Genomic DNA, 18,627 nt, shown 5'->3' with positions numbered 1-18,627 from the left:
ACACAGAATGTGTAAACGTACTTCCAAGTAACAACAAAGCCATGATGCTGTTCCTTTTCCTTGCCATATTTTGGCCACAGATCATCCTCAAACAAAGACTTCAGTAAGACAAGGTACATCGATCCACAGTCTCCTCTCTTTCATGGGCTCTAAGAGGCCATTCCATCGGGGAAATTGAAGAACTGCTTGAAAATAGAAGCGTAAAATGGAACAAACCAGTCCTCACAGAATACACCCTCTTTTTACAAACATATTTAAGGGAGTTCAAAGAGAAAAGAATAATATCCAAGTGAAGACAGCAGGAACACCAACTGTCAACTAAGTTACTGGGCATGATAGTAGATGTCCAGAAACTCTGAATGGTTTGTTTCCTTTTACCCTAGAAAATATATGAAAATATAGAAAGGTATGAAAAGAGATAAGCAAAATAAGACTACAAGTATGTTACCACTGAAGCACAAAGGCTGTCCTTGTTCAAACCTCTGGAGAATGAGGCGATTACAAAAAGGAAAAACTACAGTAAATCTTGTTTAAGGACAATCATTAAAAAATATATAATTTTCATCAACATCACCACTGATGGCAAAACCCATAAAGCAGGGAAGGCACTTGCTGCAATAATTGAATAAACTGGTATCAAGAATGATGTGGCAAAACGATTCAGGAAGCACAAGAATGATCTAAGAGATCCAAGGACCTAAGATTAACCACAGTACAAACCGTTCTGAATCTTTTAGTTATGGGAGAAAGTATGACAGAACAGAAGGAAAATGTGAAGCTTGCAAATGTCAGTTTCTTGGATTCAGTAAAATTTGGTCCAAAGACTGCAGAAGTAAAGTGATCCTGAACTTCAAGAAAGCAAATACTTTCCCCATCTCATAAGATGTAATGAAAAGAAGGAACAAAAAGTGAAGATGCTGTAATCCAAGTTCATCACAGCAAGTCCTCTACACAAAGAGGAATTTACTTACTTTGAGAAGCCAGGCAGCTCCACAAGCTACTCAAGGGTTACAAATCTTAAAGGGGTATAGAAGCAGAAATACCAAAAAGGGGACACCATGTAGGGCTTCTGTATGACTAAAATTAAGGCACAAAACAGCCTAATGAGTTGGTGATGGCCAGAAGGCCTAAAGGGAACACGGAATTTCACAGGGGGAAAGTTATTAAAAAGAGAGTGGGTTTACTACTGAAGATCATAGAATCACAGAATGGGTTGTGTTGGAAGGGACATTAAAGCCCATCCAGTTCCAACCTCCTGCCATGGGCAGGGACACCTCCCGCTGGATCAGGGGCTCCAAGCCCCATCCAACCTGGCCTTGAATATCTCCAGGGATGGGGCAGCCACCACTGCTCTGGGCAGCCTGGACCAGGGCCTCTCCATCCTCACAGGAAAACATTTCTCACCTAAGATCTCATCTCAATCTCCCTGCTTTAGTACAACTGAAAGCGGTGGGTGGTTCCCCAAAAATGCAGGGAAGTCAAGATAACTTGTACCATTAAGAAAATACTGGCATGACCACCAAGAAAAAGTGAATTAATTACAGTACCTCTTTTACGCAGCCTCATGAAACATTACTGGAGGGAGGGAGGGGGAGAGTGTGAATGAAAGAATACCAAAGAATGCAATGAAAACCTCTTAATACATCAAGTTCAGAAAACTACTGGATCAAATCTCATTTGATAACTTAATTAACGTAAGTAAGAATTACAAAGATAACAAACAGAAATAAAATGCTAAAGAGAAATAAGGTGGCAATACTTCTGTTATTATGCTTGGGTTAATCTAATGAACAACCACTTCAGAAACGGGAAGAACTGATACTTCTGTGATTACGGATCCCTAGATAGTAAATTCTAACTTCCTGAATTAAGCTTATACGGAGACAGCCTGAACACCTCTAAAACTCTACATTAAATGGTGTAAACGCATCCACAAGTTTACACTTATTTGCATGGGAAATGCAGTGCCGCAAACCTTCCCTTAAGGGGTTACTAACGCTTTACAATGGAAAGGAAGAGCTATGAAATAATGAAAACAAATTATTTTCTTGGCAAACAAGCAAGAAGGTCAACTCCCTCCTTGGCGATGTCGAAGCGATCAGCCCAAGCTCATTTCCGTCAAGAAAGAGAAAAACCAGAGGGATTCCCCTTTGGCAGCATCACGAGGAAATAACAGGTTTTCTCCTTCCTGACTGGAACGTGAAGAGGTTCTCCTCCACTCCGCTTTTGTGGAAACGCCAACAGCTACGCTGCCGTGTTTCACAGCTCTGCGGCTCCCAGGTTGAGCCTATCCCTGCAACGACCCTCAAACTTGAACGCATTTATCTTTGCTCCTAGAAGCCTCTTTTCTTCAGCCTCCCTGCACTGCCTAGTCCCCAAAACTGAGAAACTTGGCTAACTTTAGATCAGCATCTGAGTGTGTGCTTTTCTTCCAAGAAACTAGCAGCAAATACTCTTTTACCTTCAGAAAAACGTTTTAACAGCAACTCAGATGGATACAGTTGAATTAAACCCATTGATACGCCTTCACAATTGTGAAGAATTTCTTCCTAATATCTAATCTAAATCTTCCCCCTTCTGACTTAGAACTATTCCCCCTCATCCTATCAATCCATGCCCTTGGAAAAAGCCCCTCCCCAGCTTTCCCAGAGCCCCTTTCAGCTCTGGAAGCTGCTCTAAGGTCTCCCTGGGTCTTCTCTTCTCCAGACTGAACAAGCCAAACTCTCTCTGCCTGTCCTCAAAGCAGAGGTGTTCCAGCCCTCAGGTCATCTTCGTGGCCCATGTGCCAGCATACGCAGCTTTTACTGTAAAAACCAGTCACTTTTCCTTCCTATCTATTTTGGGTTTTCATTGAAATGCTGTATTACACAACATAGATGAAGAGCAGAAAGCTGGTCATTGCTGACTATAAGAAGTATGTATGGTCTGAATCTGTAGCGTGCATAGCTAAAACGTTTATGACGTCTGATTACAATTACTTGACCTTTGAGAAGATCATTGGGATGATTCCAAAAAAGAACAGAATTTGTCCATCTCACTATCTTGAGCAATCGTTTTTTTTTTTCTTGAAAGGGATTCCTTCAGGAACCAGCAGGCGCCTGTTTTTTAAAGGAACAATCCAGCATTTTGTAACCCCTCCTGAATTCTTTTGGATTAACTGGTTTATAATGAATGGGATTGCGTTAGGGTTTCTGGAGTGTCCCAGCTAGAGAGTCACTGAGATATCTATTGCACAAAGATTTATTAGAAATTGTAGCCTCTGCTCCAAAATTCTGCAGGCTGTGTTGTGGTGCGTTAGTTCCAGACCACTTCTGGAGGAGGAATATGTGAGTACGTAAAGAGGTGGAGGATGAGCTAATGATAAAAGCGTTAGTGTTGGCTTCAGCCAGTGCTTTGTCCTGTCCAGTCACCAGGTGGTGTTCTATAAGCAGACCTTCAGACCCTTCACATTTGCAAAGCAGGTAGGTGGACCCCAAATTCTAATCCTTACACAGCAGCCCCTTCTCTACATCCTAACTGGGCTTGAAGCATGGAAGCAACGTGTGCAGCTATAAGCAGGCAGGTTTTCTCCTTTCTGAGAGACGTGTGCATCTAGGAAGGACTGTTCTGAGAACAAGTCTTGCCATTTGTTCCACCCTGCCATCTCTCCTAGGGACTAGAGAGGAATCAGCCTGTATTTATGTACAGAGCATTGTTTATTTATGTAAACATGCACAGTTGGACCTGTTTGAACTAATCCAGACGACTAGATGCATTGGAAGGTGTCCCTGCCCATGGCAGTGGGATTGGAACTGGATGATCTTTAAAGGCCCCTTCCAACACAAATAATTTTATGATTCTACGATCTGTTGCTCTCCAATCTTTTGTCAGCAGACTGATGTTCAGACAAAGAGGCAGCATGTGAAAAATGACAGTGAAATGGCTGGAAAATTAGAAAGCCCGAAATGACCAACAAGAAAGAAAGTATTCTGTAGGAAAAGCTGAAGGTCTGATATAAAAAAACCCTCACGAAACAAAACCCAACGCTCTGGGAAAAACCAGCAGCAAGTATGAACACACAGGAGTGCTGTGTTTAAGGAACAGCCTGCAGACTAAGTTCTACTTCCCCTTGAACAGGACAAAGTCGCCTGGGCCTGACTGCAGTTGTGTGGTGAAGAATAACTATTGTAAGCCAGCTCCCTGCTTTTGTAAAGCTGGCAGAGCTGCCTTTGTGCCAGCTGCTGCGAGCTAGAGAGGAGGAAAGAATTCTACTGTCAATCTTCTGCTGGCATCGCTTAAAGCCAGCTTGGGGTCTGTTCCAACTTATGCCAAGGCCAGCAGTTCAGCCAGGGATTTGTATCCTTAATTCCTGTCTCATGTATACACCACGTACTGCACAAATGTGAAGAGCAATCGCTTCCTGAGACAGCCTAGAGAATCTTAAATAAACCACCTCGACTTCTCAGGAGTGACAGAAAACGCAGAGGAGGAAATAATGCTTTAAACGCACCAATTCCAGCACATTTGTTTTGCTAGATGAAGCAGTATTTCTGAAAAGAGGTCGTAATATGATGATAAAAAGAATTGATCCACGCACAACATTAAGAGCAGTGATTTTTTTTTAAGCTACTGAATTACATTTGATAAGCAGCAAGCAAAGACTGCAAGCTCTGTTGGTTTTACATAGAATCACGGAATGGTTGGGTTGGAAGGGACCTCAAAGCCCATCCAGTTCCCCCCCAGCCATGGGCAGGGACACCTCCCACTGGATCAAGCTGCTCAAAGCCCCATCCAACCTTCAAGACTACTTCCAACGTATTTAAATATAAAAGGTTTCGATAATCTTAAGCACCCGACAAAACAGAGATCTAATAGACATTATTAAATCAGTAAAGGTCCTTTCCAACCCAAAGCATTCTATGATTCCATGAATGACAGGAAGATAAATAATCCCATATAGATACTACATTCAAAACTATTTGGCTCCATTACATTTCTATAACTCTCAATTCCAAGATGACTTTCTAGAAGTCTGCTGGCATTTTTGCACACGCTAAAGCAAAAAACTTACTTCAGCTTCCTACATCTGACTATGACTCCTCCAACCTACTAATGTGATCTAAGCCTTAGTTATGTAGAAACAATAGACTAGAAAAGATAATTCGCTTTGAGTGCAGAACTCAGTCATCCAAGGAAATAACTCTCATTTCTGCCAGCTGATCTTGAGACAGGGAAGTCCTCCAAAATTATTAACATCATCCAGCCTTCTGGGAAGCAACTGCGCTGGATCGGTTCAAGTAAAATAAGCATTCACCACCATAAAGCAATGGCATTTCGCAGAGAAGAACCTCTGATACTTATTTAGCAGATTTGCTTCCCTGTGGTCCACAAGAATGAAGTGGCAAACATGCCAGTATTCTCATGTGCACCAGCCAATGTCACAATGTTTTTGGTATTTTCAGCTTTCTGAGGAAGTAAAGCATGAGCTGCACCAGTACTGACATGAAAACCAATGCTTACAGCTGATTCCATACGCATCCCCCGTATGGTGTGGCAGTTTTACGAGAGGAAAGCTATAGGATACAGCCTGGCATTGCTTTATACTCCAGTTCCTTGGAGATCATGGTCCATTAAAAGCAGTGGGCTTTGCAAAGCTCTTAAGGCCAACCAGAATAAATTTTTGAAGCATCTAAATATTGTCACGGTAGGGTGAGAGGAGATCTTAGGCAGAAATGTTTTGCTGTGAGGGTGGGGAGGCCCTGGCCCAGGCTGCCCAGAGCAGTGCTGGCTGCCCCATCCCTGGAGGGGTTCAAGGCCAGGCTGGATGGGGCTTGGAGCCCCTGATCCAGTGGGAGGTGACCCTGGCCAGGGCAGAGGGTGGAACTGGATAGGCTTGAAGGCCCATTCCAACCCAAACCATTCTGTGATTTTATGATTCTGTTGCAGTTATTTCTCTCCAAGAAATAGGACAATCACATACTATTAGGATGAGTAAATAAAATTTTCATTAAATATCCACAGTTACAAAAAAAAAAAAACCCAACCATGCTGACCAATAACTTATAATAAATATCAAGGGTCTGTTGGATTAAATTTAGGAATTCTTTTCTTGAGGGGCTGGTTTGGTGGGATTTTTTGTTACACAAAGCCTAATAAGGCAATTCTAAGGAAAGAAGAAGGTGTATTTCCCAAAGCAGATTGTATAATTTGGCAGTTGCATCTTTCCTTAGTGGAAAAAGCAATACTCTTACCATATGAAGTCACTTTGAAAGCATCCCAAATAAAGGACTGAAGACAGTCAGGACACTAATTTATCCTGAAGAAAGAAAAAGACTACTTCATAAAAGAACGCAGACTGTAACAATCATCCAAGAGGCAGCAGTTAAACCTTTCTTGGAATAGTTACAGCCGAGGAGAGAACGGACACCAACCACGAACTCAATATTGCATAACAGGTGATAAAGGCAAGCACCACCAAACGGAAAACTATTCTAACCCTTTCAAAGGCAGATTTTTTCCAAACCAAGGTTTTAAAGGAAGAAGGGAGTTGTGTAACACTTGTTTTTTCAAACTCTCCTTCACAAGATTCCTTATGAAGTAAGTGCAGTTAATGAGAAGAGAATCAAGAATCATGGAATGGGTTGAGTTAGAAAGGATCTTTGAAGCCCATCCAGTCCAACCCTCCTGCAGAAGCAGGGACATCTTCAACTCCATCAGCTTGCACAGAGCCCTGTCCAACCTGACCTCAAATGTTCATAGGGCGAGGGCATCCACCATCTCTCTGGACATGCTGGACCACTGTTCCACCACATGTATCATAAAAAACGCCTCCTTTATATCCAGTCTATATCTCCCTTTTAGTTTAAAACCACTGCTCTCTGTCCTATCGCAAAAGGCCCTGCTAAAAAGTTTTCCCCATCCCTCTTCTAAGCCCCCTTTCAGTACTGAAAGGTCGTAATAAGCTCTTCCAAGAGTGAAAAGCCTTGAAGTGGCCTTCAAGTACCTGAAGGGGCTACAGGAAAGCTGGGGAGGGGCTTTTTCGAAGAGCATGGAGTGATAGGACAAGGGGAAATGACTTTAAATTGGAAGGGGAAAGGTTTAGATTAGACATTAGGAAGAAATTCTTCATGATGAGGGTGGAGAGGTCCTGTCCCAGGTTGCCCAGGGAAGTTGCTGGAGCCCGTGATCCAATGGGAGGTGTCCCTACCCATGGCAGGGGGGTTGGAACTGGATGATATTTAAGGTCCCTTCCAACCCAAACCGTTCTAAGATTCTATCATTCTTAGAATCTGGTTTTAGAGAAGACAGAAAGGAGAGCGTATCACAAAGTTCTTTAAGAACTGTCACCACTGATGACAAAAGGCACCCAGCAGGAAGAAGCAAGCACTGTGTCATTTGGCAGCTACCCACGATATCTGCACACCAGGAGATTTACCCAGCTGCCATCTGAAGTTCTGCAGAGCTCGTGGGAGGAAGCAGCAATGTGGACTACATGGCTAATTTATATTTCTGGAGAAAGAATACAAGGAAAACCAAAAAATTTAAAGCATTCTGCAAAGGACCTTCAAACTAAGAAGCTTATTTGCTGTGAAACACAGAAAACAGCCCAAACGAAACCACAAACTCCTGTTTCATAAACAATTGCAGGAAATACTAAAACCCTTCTGCTACATACTTATCTGAGAACTAGAAGACTAACGTTTTATAACCCATAATAATCCTGCTTAGATATTCTCTGAAACACCATTGTGCTTCCTCAATAAGACATAATCATTAGCATGAAAAGTATGTTTTTCAAAAGCTTCCGCTAAGCCTAAAACCAACATCCGATTCAACAATGTGTATTTACAGCCTTCCTTTTATCTAGGGCTGGTGGAGAAGGAATGTTTCTGGTGGGCAAAGGGGAAAGTTTGGATAACACAACATTGATGTAGACTCATACGTATTAGCAGAGTGCACCAATCCCTCTCCTCCAGCCTGCCCACAGTGACAGAAGAGGATTTTGCCATGCAGGAACAGCCTCAAGTCCCACACAATGAGGTGGCACAGGATGGGAAATGCCTCTGAGCTAAGAGTGGGGCCCTTTCAGTACTGGAAGCTGCTCTAAGGTCTCCCCGGAGCCTTCTCTTCTGCAAGGCCAACACAGTAAGATTTTAAATTCCCTCACAGAGCTTTTGTCACGACAACTACGCTGGCCTAACGCGCTCAGAGCGCCTGCTGGCAGAGACAGAGCTTACGTCAACAGAAGATGCTTTTCTGCTGACACTGCAGTCCCACCATGTCAAACAAACTTTGTTCTTTCCTTTCATAAGTGGAATTTTCTTTCAATACGCCACTTCCTTGACCTGCCTGCACTGGGACCACTCCACCAACTGACACGAAAAGATTCACACAACTTCCAAGTGAGGAGTGGCATTCCTCAAGCCAAAACACTTTTCTATTTTAACTTTCTAGAGTTCTTTTTAAACTTCACATTCACTAAGTGGGATAGATACTAATTACTGTGGTTTTAATATCAAGTAACACAGCAGATTCTGGGAATACAGATGAGGCTCAACCTTCAGGATATCTTTGTGTAGCCCAACTCCTGCGATTCTTCTGAAAACCTTCATGATAAAGGATTCTCTCTCAACAAGCCTGTGAGCCGAGGAAACATTACGCAGGTTTCAGAAGAGGAAAATGGTTAAGTTACAAAAGAAACTGATGACCACAAGAGATGATCCCCTTCAGTGTTAGACTGTTTTTTTTCCCTAGCCTTCTATGCAACCCACATACCATGCTTCAGAATATGAAATGGTGAACTTCACCTGCTACTACAAAAGCAATTTCTTCTTCCTATGTAAATAAAGCAAGATGAAGAGCCGAGCACTAAAACACAAGTGTATGAATGAAAGAAACACAAATAAATTTTCAGTATCATTGCTCGAATACTCCTTTCCAGTCACAAACTGCAGGTTATTAAATGTATTTTCAGGTCTTGCTGCATTAACTCGAGTTAATTACTTGAGGAAGGGACAAGTTGTTCATGAGTTCCACCATTACAAGATGAGCAGAAGAGCATTAAAAATATTTCATAAGTGGGACATGGTTTCTGCTCACGTTTCCCAGAGTTAAGCTCTAGAAGGGCTTCTTCATGCAGGTGCAGCAGTGCATCCAGTCTGCGTGACTGAAGTGCCCGTGCTGAATGGAACATTGGAAGATACAGTAGGAAGACAGAAAGAGAACTGAGCAAACTTCACCTGCCCTGTGCTTTTGCCTTGAGCTTTCCAGGGTAGCTCATAATACCAGTTTTCCTAAAGTTTCTCCATCTAGAATGTGGCTATTCTGGAATTGAACGGAAATCAGTCAAGACACGTCACTTAAAACTACCAGGTTTCTAGCTGACAACTCTGACAGCAAATGTTCCAACCAGATTTCAAATAACTATTGCAAAAAGAGGAAAAGAAATGAAAACCATCAAGAGTTTGGGGCTTTAATTTTGAAGTATGTTGCATATTTTTGAACAGTACTCACTGGGAAAGAATAAAGCACAATTAAGAAGGCCAGTTACAACTTAAGTTTTTTAACATACCTTTCCTCCCCCTCAAAACTAACACACCACGCTTCAGGGAAGCATGTCATTTACAGTTGTTTGAAGAAGAGAATGTATTTTAAGAATCCTAACTGGGAATCACTGATCAACGACAACAAGCTCTGATATGACCGTATCACTGTCTACAAGTAGCAAGGAGGGTGCTGGTCTCTTCTCCCCGGTAGCTAGTGACAGAACAAGGGGAAATGGCATCAAGAGGCAACAAGGGAGGTTTAGGCTGGGTTTTAGGAGGAATTTCTTTACTGAAAGGGCTGTGAAGCATTGGAAGGGGCTGCCCAGGGAGGTGGAGGAGTCACCATCCCTAGAGGTGTTTAAACGACAAGTAGATGTTGTGCCTGGAGATATGGTCTGGTGGCAGACTTAGCAGAGCTGGATGGATGGTTGGACTTGATGATCTTAAAGGTATTTTCCAACTGAATCCAATCTATGATCCTATGAAGCTGTTCCATATCCTTCGCAGTAACAATGATGAGGTGGAGCATTCAAAATGATATTTATACCAACAATTTCTTTAATTTGGAATTTCCAGATTATTGTCTACTCTGGAAACAAAGAAAACAATTCTGCACACATCTGAATTCTGGAGACTTCAAAGTCTAGACCCAGAAATACGGTACCATGAAGTGGTGAGCAGTAAATATTAGAAAGATGCGTTACTTCAAATGCAGTGACGGGACGCTGGGAAGCACATAAGTTTTACGTGGTGATATCAACAGACAGCTCCCCTCAATTATCATTTCCTCTCCCTTGGGGAGGTTAACGTATCCACAGAGGAACCTGCAGAAGCGAATGGATGTCTACATTCCTGCTGGTCAATACACTAACTCAGCATTTTAACGCCAACCTGTCTTCGCTGCAGGACTGGACTGAGCTGAAGCAGCTCAGGTAAGAGGAACACTCACTTCATAAATTGTCCAAGTCACCTGAAATTACCACTCAACTAATGACACAGAAATTTCAGTCTTGACATGTTAAAGAAATACCACTTTTTCAAATCACTTTTAAAATGACTGGTAATTACTCACTGCAGTTTAATTCATGAGATTATCCAATCTCCATTTGTAATGTTAAAGACCGAGAAATGTGTTATTTCTTTTTGCTATTTTTAATTAACAAGCACACCAAGTGAAGAACCACCTCACCTGACAGAGTTTTGTCTCCTGTTTTCTATTTTCATTAAGATCTGTATGTCTGACTGAGGAGCCGCTGTATAGATCTTTAACCTGAAAAAAGAGAATATACAACAGAGATGAAGGAACAGTGCTATACAATGACTTTTCTTCCTATCATCTATACAAGATGGATACCTTTTGTACCTCAACAGTCAGAAGTATGTATTTCTTCATGAAGACAATAATTTGCGACATACCGAGTATTTCCAATAAATGAGGGCTACAATTACTGGTATGCTTTTCTAATTACTCTAAAGAAAAGGTTCACTGTCACTCCCGCTGAGGTTAATTATGGTTACATTTTTTAGCATTACAGCTGCTTTATTTGATCTTTATGCCACAGTCTTAATCTGTTCTTGGTTTAAATATGGTGGCTACCCTCCAGGATTAGTTGCTGGTGAAAGTTAGGATGCCCCGTCCCAGGAGGTGTTCAAGGCCAGCTTGGATGGGGCTTGGAGCAATGTGACCAATGGGAGATGTCCCTGCTCCTGGCAGGAGGTCGAACTGGATGGACTTTGAGGTCCCTTCCAACCCAAACCATTCTGTGACTCCCTGTACTGCAGGCAAGGAACTCAGCTCTCCGTGCTGACAGCATAGTTGGTTGAAGCCATCTAATCAGAACAGTTTCCTTCTTTCATTAGTGCATTAGATAAACGAGGTAGAAAAGTTATTTCATACACACCTTTGACAAACCACAGGATCTGACTCCACTGGATCAATGTAGGGCTTAAGGATATCAGTGAGTGTTCTATCATCAGGCACCCTTTCACCAAAGATAAAAATCAAATACGTAAGTCATAGTTCATCCTGTACACAGAAATCTCTCACCTGAGTCATTTGGAAGCAGCTGTACATTCGCACGCTACAGTGGCACAACCGAGCGCTTTCTGGGAGGCTCATAAATGCATATTGATACAGCACAGATAATTCACAGCTTTATCTCAGTTTCAACACTGGGACTTCGCTGGCATCTACATGGGGTAAACAGATGCATATCTCTGGTTTCTAACCCTGCAGCAGGAACACGGTGTTCCTACAGCACTAGAAGCAGAAAAAGACATACTCCTCATCCCCCTTCAGGCTAGGAAAGTGGGAGAAGGATGTGTCAACAAAAGCTTATTTTTTGGCCATTGCAAGACCCGCTTGTGGGCTTTCCCGCGAAGCGAACAATGCAAGCGTTTCAGCCTGTAGGAGGGTCACCTCCCGTGTGCGGGCGAGGAGGGACGGCAGATCTGGCTGAACGTCTGCTCCATGAGAATCGAATACATTAGGTGTACGGGATATCGCCATGAGAATATACAAAGTGCTCTGTTCACACAGAAAAAAGGAATAGCAATCACATTTTGCCTGATTTGAAAAGCCTGTTAGCTTTCAAAAAGGCTACACAACTTTAAGCTTTCAAAGAGGAAAGGACTACACAACTTTAAGCATTTTGTTTAATTTAAATACCCTTTTAATTAAGACAAAAAGTAACAGTCGCGTTTACCTTGTATAATATAAATAATTAAGAACTGATCAAAATATTTTGCTGTTCCATTTCAGCAATCTAACATAAACTTTATAGAAACCTGTTTTGCAAACTCTGTACCTTTTTAAAGTGTATTCGGCGTGACAGTGAGGAAACACAAGCTTCAAATGCCAGTAGAACTTGTCCTCCCTGAAAAGAAGAAGAAAGGTATATTTTTAGTGTTAGCTGGTAATCACTGCGTTGTTTTCTACCATACACCTTGGTAGCTTTTAGCCACGGTGCAGTAGAAAATACATAGTCAATATTTTGAATGGAGTTTTCAAAGACTAAAAGGGGCACATAGAGAAGCCAAGATGCACTTGGAATGGTGCAATGCTCCCAGACCCTGCCGAATTTAAATCCTTATGGGATGCAAAGCTGTTCCTTACAAATCCAGGTAAGATATCGCCAACTGACTGTTTTGAAAGAGAGTATCTCCCAGCTGGTTTTCCCTATGTATAGCTGCCCTTTGGTTTCAGACAAGGGAACTGCTTTTCACCTTATCAAACTGCCAAACCTGTGTGACAATGACAGCCAGAGGTCCCAGCTGAGGCCAGGTCCTACACAAAACTGGGGACTCAACTTTTCACAACAGTGAGGGCAGGGAGTGAAGCTGCATTTTGGTCTAATGTGGATAAAAGAAGGTAAAATGAATGTTTTATAGTAAGATCATGAAGCTTTTCATAGAAACCAAAACTGACATCATGTTCCTTTCTCCAGTTTGTTAGTTTTAATAACTCTCTTCCCTTTCTAGCTAGCAGAATTAACACCTGAATAGAAGCTGCTAAGACATGGTTCCAGTGCAATATGATCTTAAAAAAAAGGCAGTATTACTTAGAGGATACTTAACCAGACTAGGAAATCTCTTTTAGCCTTTTTATTCATCTGCAGAAACTCTGCTGAAGTCAATACTGACTTAAGACAAAGCATTTTTCCTCTCCTTGATCCAAATTCTCCCATTTGGAATGGTGAGTTTAACAATATTTTCCTAAAAGGATCTCCTATAAAAAAATCACAGTCTAAAAGGTCGGCATATGGCCCTATGCTCTGGTTTGGGGTTTTACACCCATGACAAACAGCAAGAGCTAGGAAGCGGGAGGAGAGGACTACTACCATTTAGAAATCAGAGGCCAGACATTTATGTGAAGCACAGAACACCTAATGGACTCCCTTCCCTTTTTTAAACCCTGCTGAAGATCCATGAACCATATACCCAAGAGAATCACCATCAGCTATGAAAAAATTGTGGTACCACAATCAAAGTAAACATAGTGTTGTTCCAACACGCTGTTTCGTTTGTTTATCAGGCAGATGAAACATTACCTAGCAGGTCTGAGCTGGCTGCAGAGACAAGATACTTGCATCCAGCAACAAACCAGCCAACTTGAGTGCTAAGTTCAACTAACTTAAATGAATTAGTTAAGTTCCGTAGTTAAAAGGGTCCTACAGGAAAGCTGGGGAGGGGCTATTAATCAGGGAGTATGGGGACAGGACAAAGGGAATGATTTTAAGCTGCAAGAGGGGAGACTGAGATGAAATCTTAGGAAGAAATATTTTCCTATGAGGGTGGTGAGGCCCTGGCCCAGGCTGCCCAGAGCAGGGGTGGCTGCCCCATCCCTGGAGGGGTTCAAGGCCAGGTTGGATGGGGCTTGGAGCCCCTGATCCAGCAGGAGGTGTCCCTGTCCATGCCAGGAGGGTGGGACTGGATGGGCTTTGAGGTCCCTTCCAACTCAAACGATTCTACGATTGCATGAACTATGCTAACAATTTTTAAGTGCAAGCACATTATAAAGAAGGGCTTTTATCAAATAAATAACGATTCTCTTACCTAGTTATTTTTAGTGGAAAACTGAGCTCTGTAGCTGAACTATACTTCCTGAGCTGTAAGTAAAACCCTAAGTGTTAGTGTTTACTGAAAAACGAGCAAGCAAGAACCTGAGCTCCAAGAAGATAATAATTAGAATAAAAAGAAGTAGTGAAGGCTAAGATCCCCAGTGCAGCATACAACTCAGTAGAACTGTACCTGAAAGAGGCTCCGGGAAAGCTGGGGAAGGCTTCTTACAAGGGTCTGTAGTGACAGAACGAGGGGGAATGGTTTTAAATTGGAAGGGGAAAGATTTAGATTAGACATTAGGAAGAAATTCTTCTCCCAAGTGTCAACAGACAAACCACGACACAGCTCACAGAAGCATGGACGTGGCCTTGACGGCTGTCTCTAAACCTGGCACTTGAAAAAGAAACATTCCAGAAGTACTTTGAGCTATCTGTTACCTGCTGTTAGGAACATTCTTTATGCGTCTGCAGAAATGGCTGTCGCAGAGCACATTCTGATTTCACACGCCAGACCAGCTCCCTGCGGGCTCACTGAGGCAGACTCAGCTCATCGCTGCAGCTGAATAATCAGCTTAAGAGGGCTCTTTTCAGACTTTTGCCCTCCCTCCCCCTTCCAGGCACAGTCTAGTCTGTGGAACAGTGCACAGAGAGAGATATGAATCAGGGATTCCGAACGCTGAAGTTAAAAAGATCATTCCTTGTCGAAAAGTTTCACTTTGGCAAAAACAGAAATACTGATTATTTTTCCCAGCATGCTAATACCAAACCTGCAGTTCATGACTTCATCTCTCTTTAAAGTACTCTTGCCTGACAGTAAAGAGCAAGCAGAAAGAGGTAAGATAGATCAAGAACAGGGCAGAAGGAGGGAAGGAAAAAGAAGCTTAAAATTCAATAGCCTCATACCCTTCACTGTATAGCAAAGTCTTGAAAAACAACCTGCTGGATGCCTTTTATTAAATGGAAGCACCCCTCGCCATCGCTGATCTCTGCCCAGCCAGAGAACTTGATGTCAACTGTAGATGCTATCAAAGCTGCTTCACAACAAGTTCTGATTAAAATGAGATATCCTGGCTACACATCTCCCTGACTTCATTTTCCATTATGGCTCACTGGGGTAGCATTTCCTTCAAACGCGACTGACATGGACTATGTTCATTTTCTAAATGAAAATGCTTAATTGAATAAGTCATCCACAGTTGAGTAACAGCTCCCTGTGTGAAGTGTTCCATGCTGCTTGGCTGCCATGGAACGCCGCTCCAAGGCCTTCTCGAATACCAAGGCACTGACTATAAAACTACCAACTGGCAGAGATCTGGATGAGGCAGATGTCAGTAAAAGCAGCATTATAGCCCATCCCTGCATTGCTTGGCTTCACATCCTACTTTGGCTACTTCAGAAGCATGGAATCTGATCAGAGGGAAGAAGAGGAGCCAAGCACCTCTTCCCATGCGTGAGATGTGACTACAAATTATGTTCAGAACTGCGCAGGCTGTTTTGCAATTACTGTTCTTCTAAAGCGGAGTCACAGTCTCCCTTTCAATTCTCCTTAAACTCACAAAGGAAGATTTTCCAGAACCAACCGTAGTTTTCACAGTACTACATGGAAATTATTTTTACATTGTTCACAGCAACAAGACAGGCTGTTATTCCTGCTGTTACAAAGACAGCAGCAGTGCATTCAAAGTCGTTGTTACCTCCAGCTCGCTCAGAATTGTAGAATCATTTGTTTGGAAAGGACCTCTGAGATCATCAAGTCCAATCGTTCCTGTCAACTACTAAACCAGATCTCTGAGCACCTCATCTACCCAGCTTTTAAATCCCTCCAGGGATGGGGGCTCCGCCACCTCCCCAAGCAGCCGTTCCAGTGCTTGAGAACCCTTTCGGTGAAGAAATTCTTCCCAATGTCCAAACTGAACCTGGCCTGGTGCCAACAACTCTCATTGCTTTTTATAGTCAACCCAGCAGCAAGGAAGATGCTCCAAGTACACTGTGGGTGTAGGGAGTGCAGCTTCTGGGAATTAAGTGAAAGATTGACAGAGGGTTCTGCGACTCAAAACATAACAGTTAAACAACTTGACAGATTCTTGAAGTATCCAACGTATATGTATTTCTTAAAACATTGATAAAATATCTCATAAAGCTGAACTTCCTTGCCTGAACAGTCAATTTTGCCCCAGACTGCAGCAGAATTTTCAAATATGTGTGTGTGTGTGTGTATATATATATGTTAAATAAAATATATATTGATAAACAACTCCAAATTCATCACATCATAGAATCGTGGAATGGGTTGGGTTGGAAGGGACCTTAAAGCCCATCCAGTTCCATCTCCTGCCATGGGCAGGGACATCTCCCACTGCATTAGGTTGCTCCAAGCCCCATCCAACCTGGCCTTGAACCCGTCCAGGGATGGGGCAGCTGTGACTTTTCTGGGCTACCTGGGTCAGTGCCTCACTGCCCTCATCGTGAAGAATTTCTTCCTAATGTGTAATCTATATCTTCCCCTTTCCAATCCTATCAGTCCATTCCCTTGTAAGAAGCCCCTCCCAGCTTTCCTGGAGCCCCTTTCAGCACTGGAAGCTGCTCTAGGCTCTCCCCACCACCTTCTTTCTCCAGGCTGAACAACTTCAACTCTCTCAGCCTGTCATCATCTTCACCTCTGCCAAAATACTTCACTGCCAGCCTGCCAAAGACAGCAATTCACTGATGGCTTCGTTTCTATTTAGTAACCAATAGTCTTAAAATATTTTAAAAATAACATAAAGGACATCTTAGACCAAAGTGCAAATGCATTGTATTTCCTGTCTATGTTATTTGGAATTGATAAAAGAGATGAAAAGGACATAAAAAAGTTTAATGAAGAACCAGTTATCCTTTAATTTGACAAAACTGAGTACTCCCACCTAATGCATTGACGTTTAATTAAAATACAGGACATTCAGGATCTATGTGTGCCTTTTTCAGCTTTCTCAAATAATGAAGATTCAGCGCAAGTAAGTGATAGATTCTCTAGTGGATTAAAAAATGTAAAGATTTAAAAGATGAGAACATGCAGAGGTGTGATGATTTCGTCCCACATGATGATTTCATCCCTCCTGTCCCTCCAGACTCTGTGCTTCCAGTGCCAAACTGACTTTGTCACACGTCTAACAGCAGCACACGCACATGCAGATGCCTTCATTTTCATTAAATTTCATCAAGCTAGTTCTTGGATTTAATGGATAAACAGGAAAACTGAAATATTTCTCCTGCTAGTTCCTATGTTTCCTAGTAACAGTAAACAGCAAGGCAATCAATGAGAGAACCAAAGTGAACTTCCTTTGAAGCACATATGGTGTCCTACCAAAGGGCTCCCAGCAGCAGAAGATGTTACTAACCAGATGTGTTGCAATAATCAAACGTGTTGGGCTTGAACTGAGAGCCCAGTGTAAATCAAAGAGCCGAGTCAAGGCCGAGCAATCCAGACTGTAACAATCTTTAAAGAATGAAACTACTGTCGCCCTTAGCTTCTGCAAATAAACATAATTGATAGAAGATTTGCTATGAGAATGAAACATTTCAGTTGCTAAGATAAAAAATCGTCTCAGGTACAGAACTCAGTACTCATCTTCACGTGAGGATTTTCTGAACAGCTACGGATTTAATGAAATACAGGAACATCCTGCTCTCTGATCAGGCTAGAGTAGCATTTCCTTGCCTAGGAGCAAAGCTTTGTATTTAAGTAACTAAATTCAAGTGTAACAGCTCCAACAGTGCAATATCAGCCCCAAACCCAGCTCATTTCACTCCTGGTAAATCCTCAAGATCAGCAACACTTCAATCAATTTTAATTATCCCTATCTAACTACGGATTAGAGTTGACATTTTCAGGCTTTCAAAGTCACTTCTGTAACACTAATGATCTCTTAACGGATGCTAATCCCAAATACCCACACTGTATTTTGTCCTCAGAATTAAATCAAAGAAGAGAGATAATGAAAAAAGTCCCTTCTTCTCCCACATACACGATCAGATCCAACGCTCCCACGCTGCAGGATGTGCCTTCCACCAGGGAGGAGACTTGCAGCCCTCTGGCCCCTCTTGGCGGCGAGGAGAGGCAAGGAGGGTTTTGCCTGGGAGGTGCTGTGAACGGAGCCGGGCAGCACCGACTGCAAAGCTGAGGGAGCTTCCCAGGAGGGAATTATTGCTTCTATTGGAAAATAAGGTAATGAGAAGCAACACATTCAAAATAATTTGCTAATAAGGCAACCTAAATAATCTCAGATGCCCCACGAGTTCCCAAACTGGACTCAGACTTTGCTTTCTAACAACTCTCATTATCTAGATATTCAATATCACGAGTCAGTCTGATCCATGTGCTGCCCAGCATCGGCACGTTTGCTTTCACCACGCTGAATTTAGCAAACAAACTAATGGAAACCAGGAACCAAAGAGTCTGGTTAACATATCCAACTGTCCACTGATCTGTCCTCCAGACCTGGCAGGAAATGACACAAGAATACATCTTGTACTTCCTAGTTTTGGATTAGTCTCATTCCTGCCTT

General features: G+C 42.4%; 1 protein-coding gene across 1 annotated transcript in view; it reads right to left on the bottom strand.

The window, feature by feature from the left end:
• Nucleotides 1-18,627, bottom strand: part of ZNHIT6 (zinc finger HIT-type containing 6) — a 32,919-nt gene that overhangs the window by 9,018 nt on the left and 5,274 nt on the right. Inside the window, exons 6-8 of the mRNA XM_069862844.1 lie at nucleotides 12,332-12,400; nucleotides 11,426-11,506; nucleotides 10,714-10,794 (exon numbers count right to left, since the gene is read on the bottom strand). Coding sequence (XP_069718945.1) covers nucleotides 10,714-10,794; nucleotides 11,426-11,506; nucleotides 12,332-12,400 — 231 coding nt within the window. The remainder of the gene's footprint in view (nucleotides 1-10,713; nucleotides 10,795-11,425; nucleotides 11,507-12,331; nucleotides 12,401-18,627) is intronic.

The sequence above is a fragment of the Phaenicophaeus curvirostris genome, chromosome 8, assembly GCF_032191515.1.
Source record: "Phaenicophaeus curvirostris isolate KB17595 chromosome 8, BPBGC_Pcur_1.0, whole genome shotgun sequence".
Taxonomy (NCBI): Eukaryota; Metazoa; Chordata; class Aves; order Cuculiformes; family Cuculidae; genus Phaenicophaeus; species Phaenicophaeus curvirostris.
Note: the sequence above shows the minus strand (reverse complement) of the source record. Positions and strands in the feature narration are given on the sequence as shown.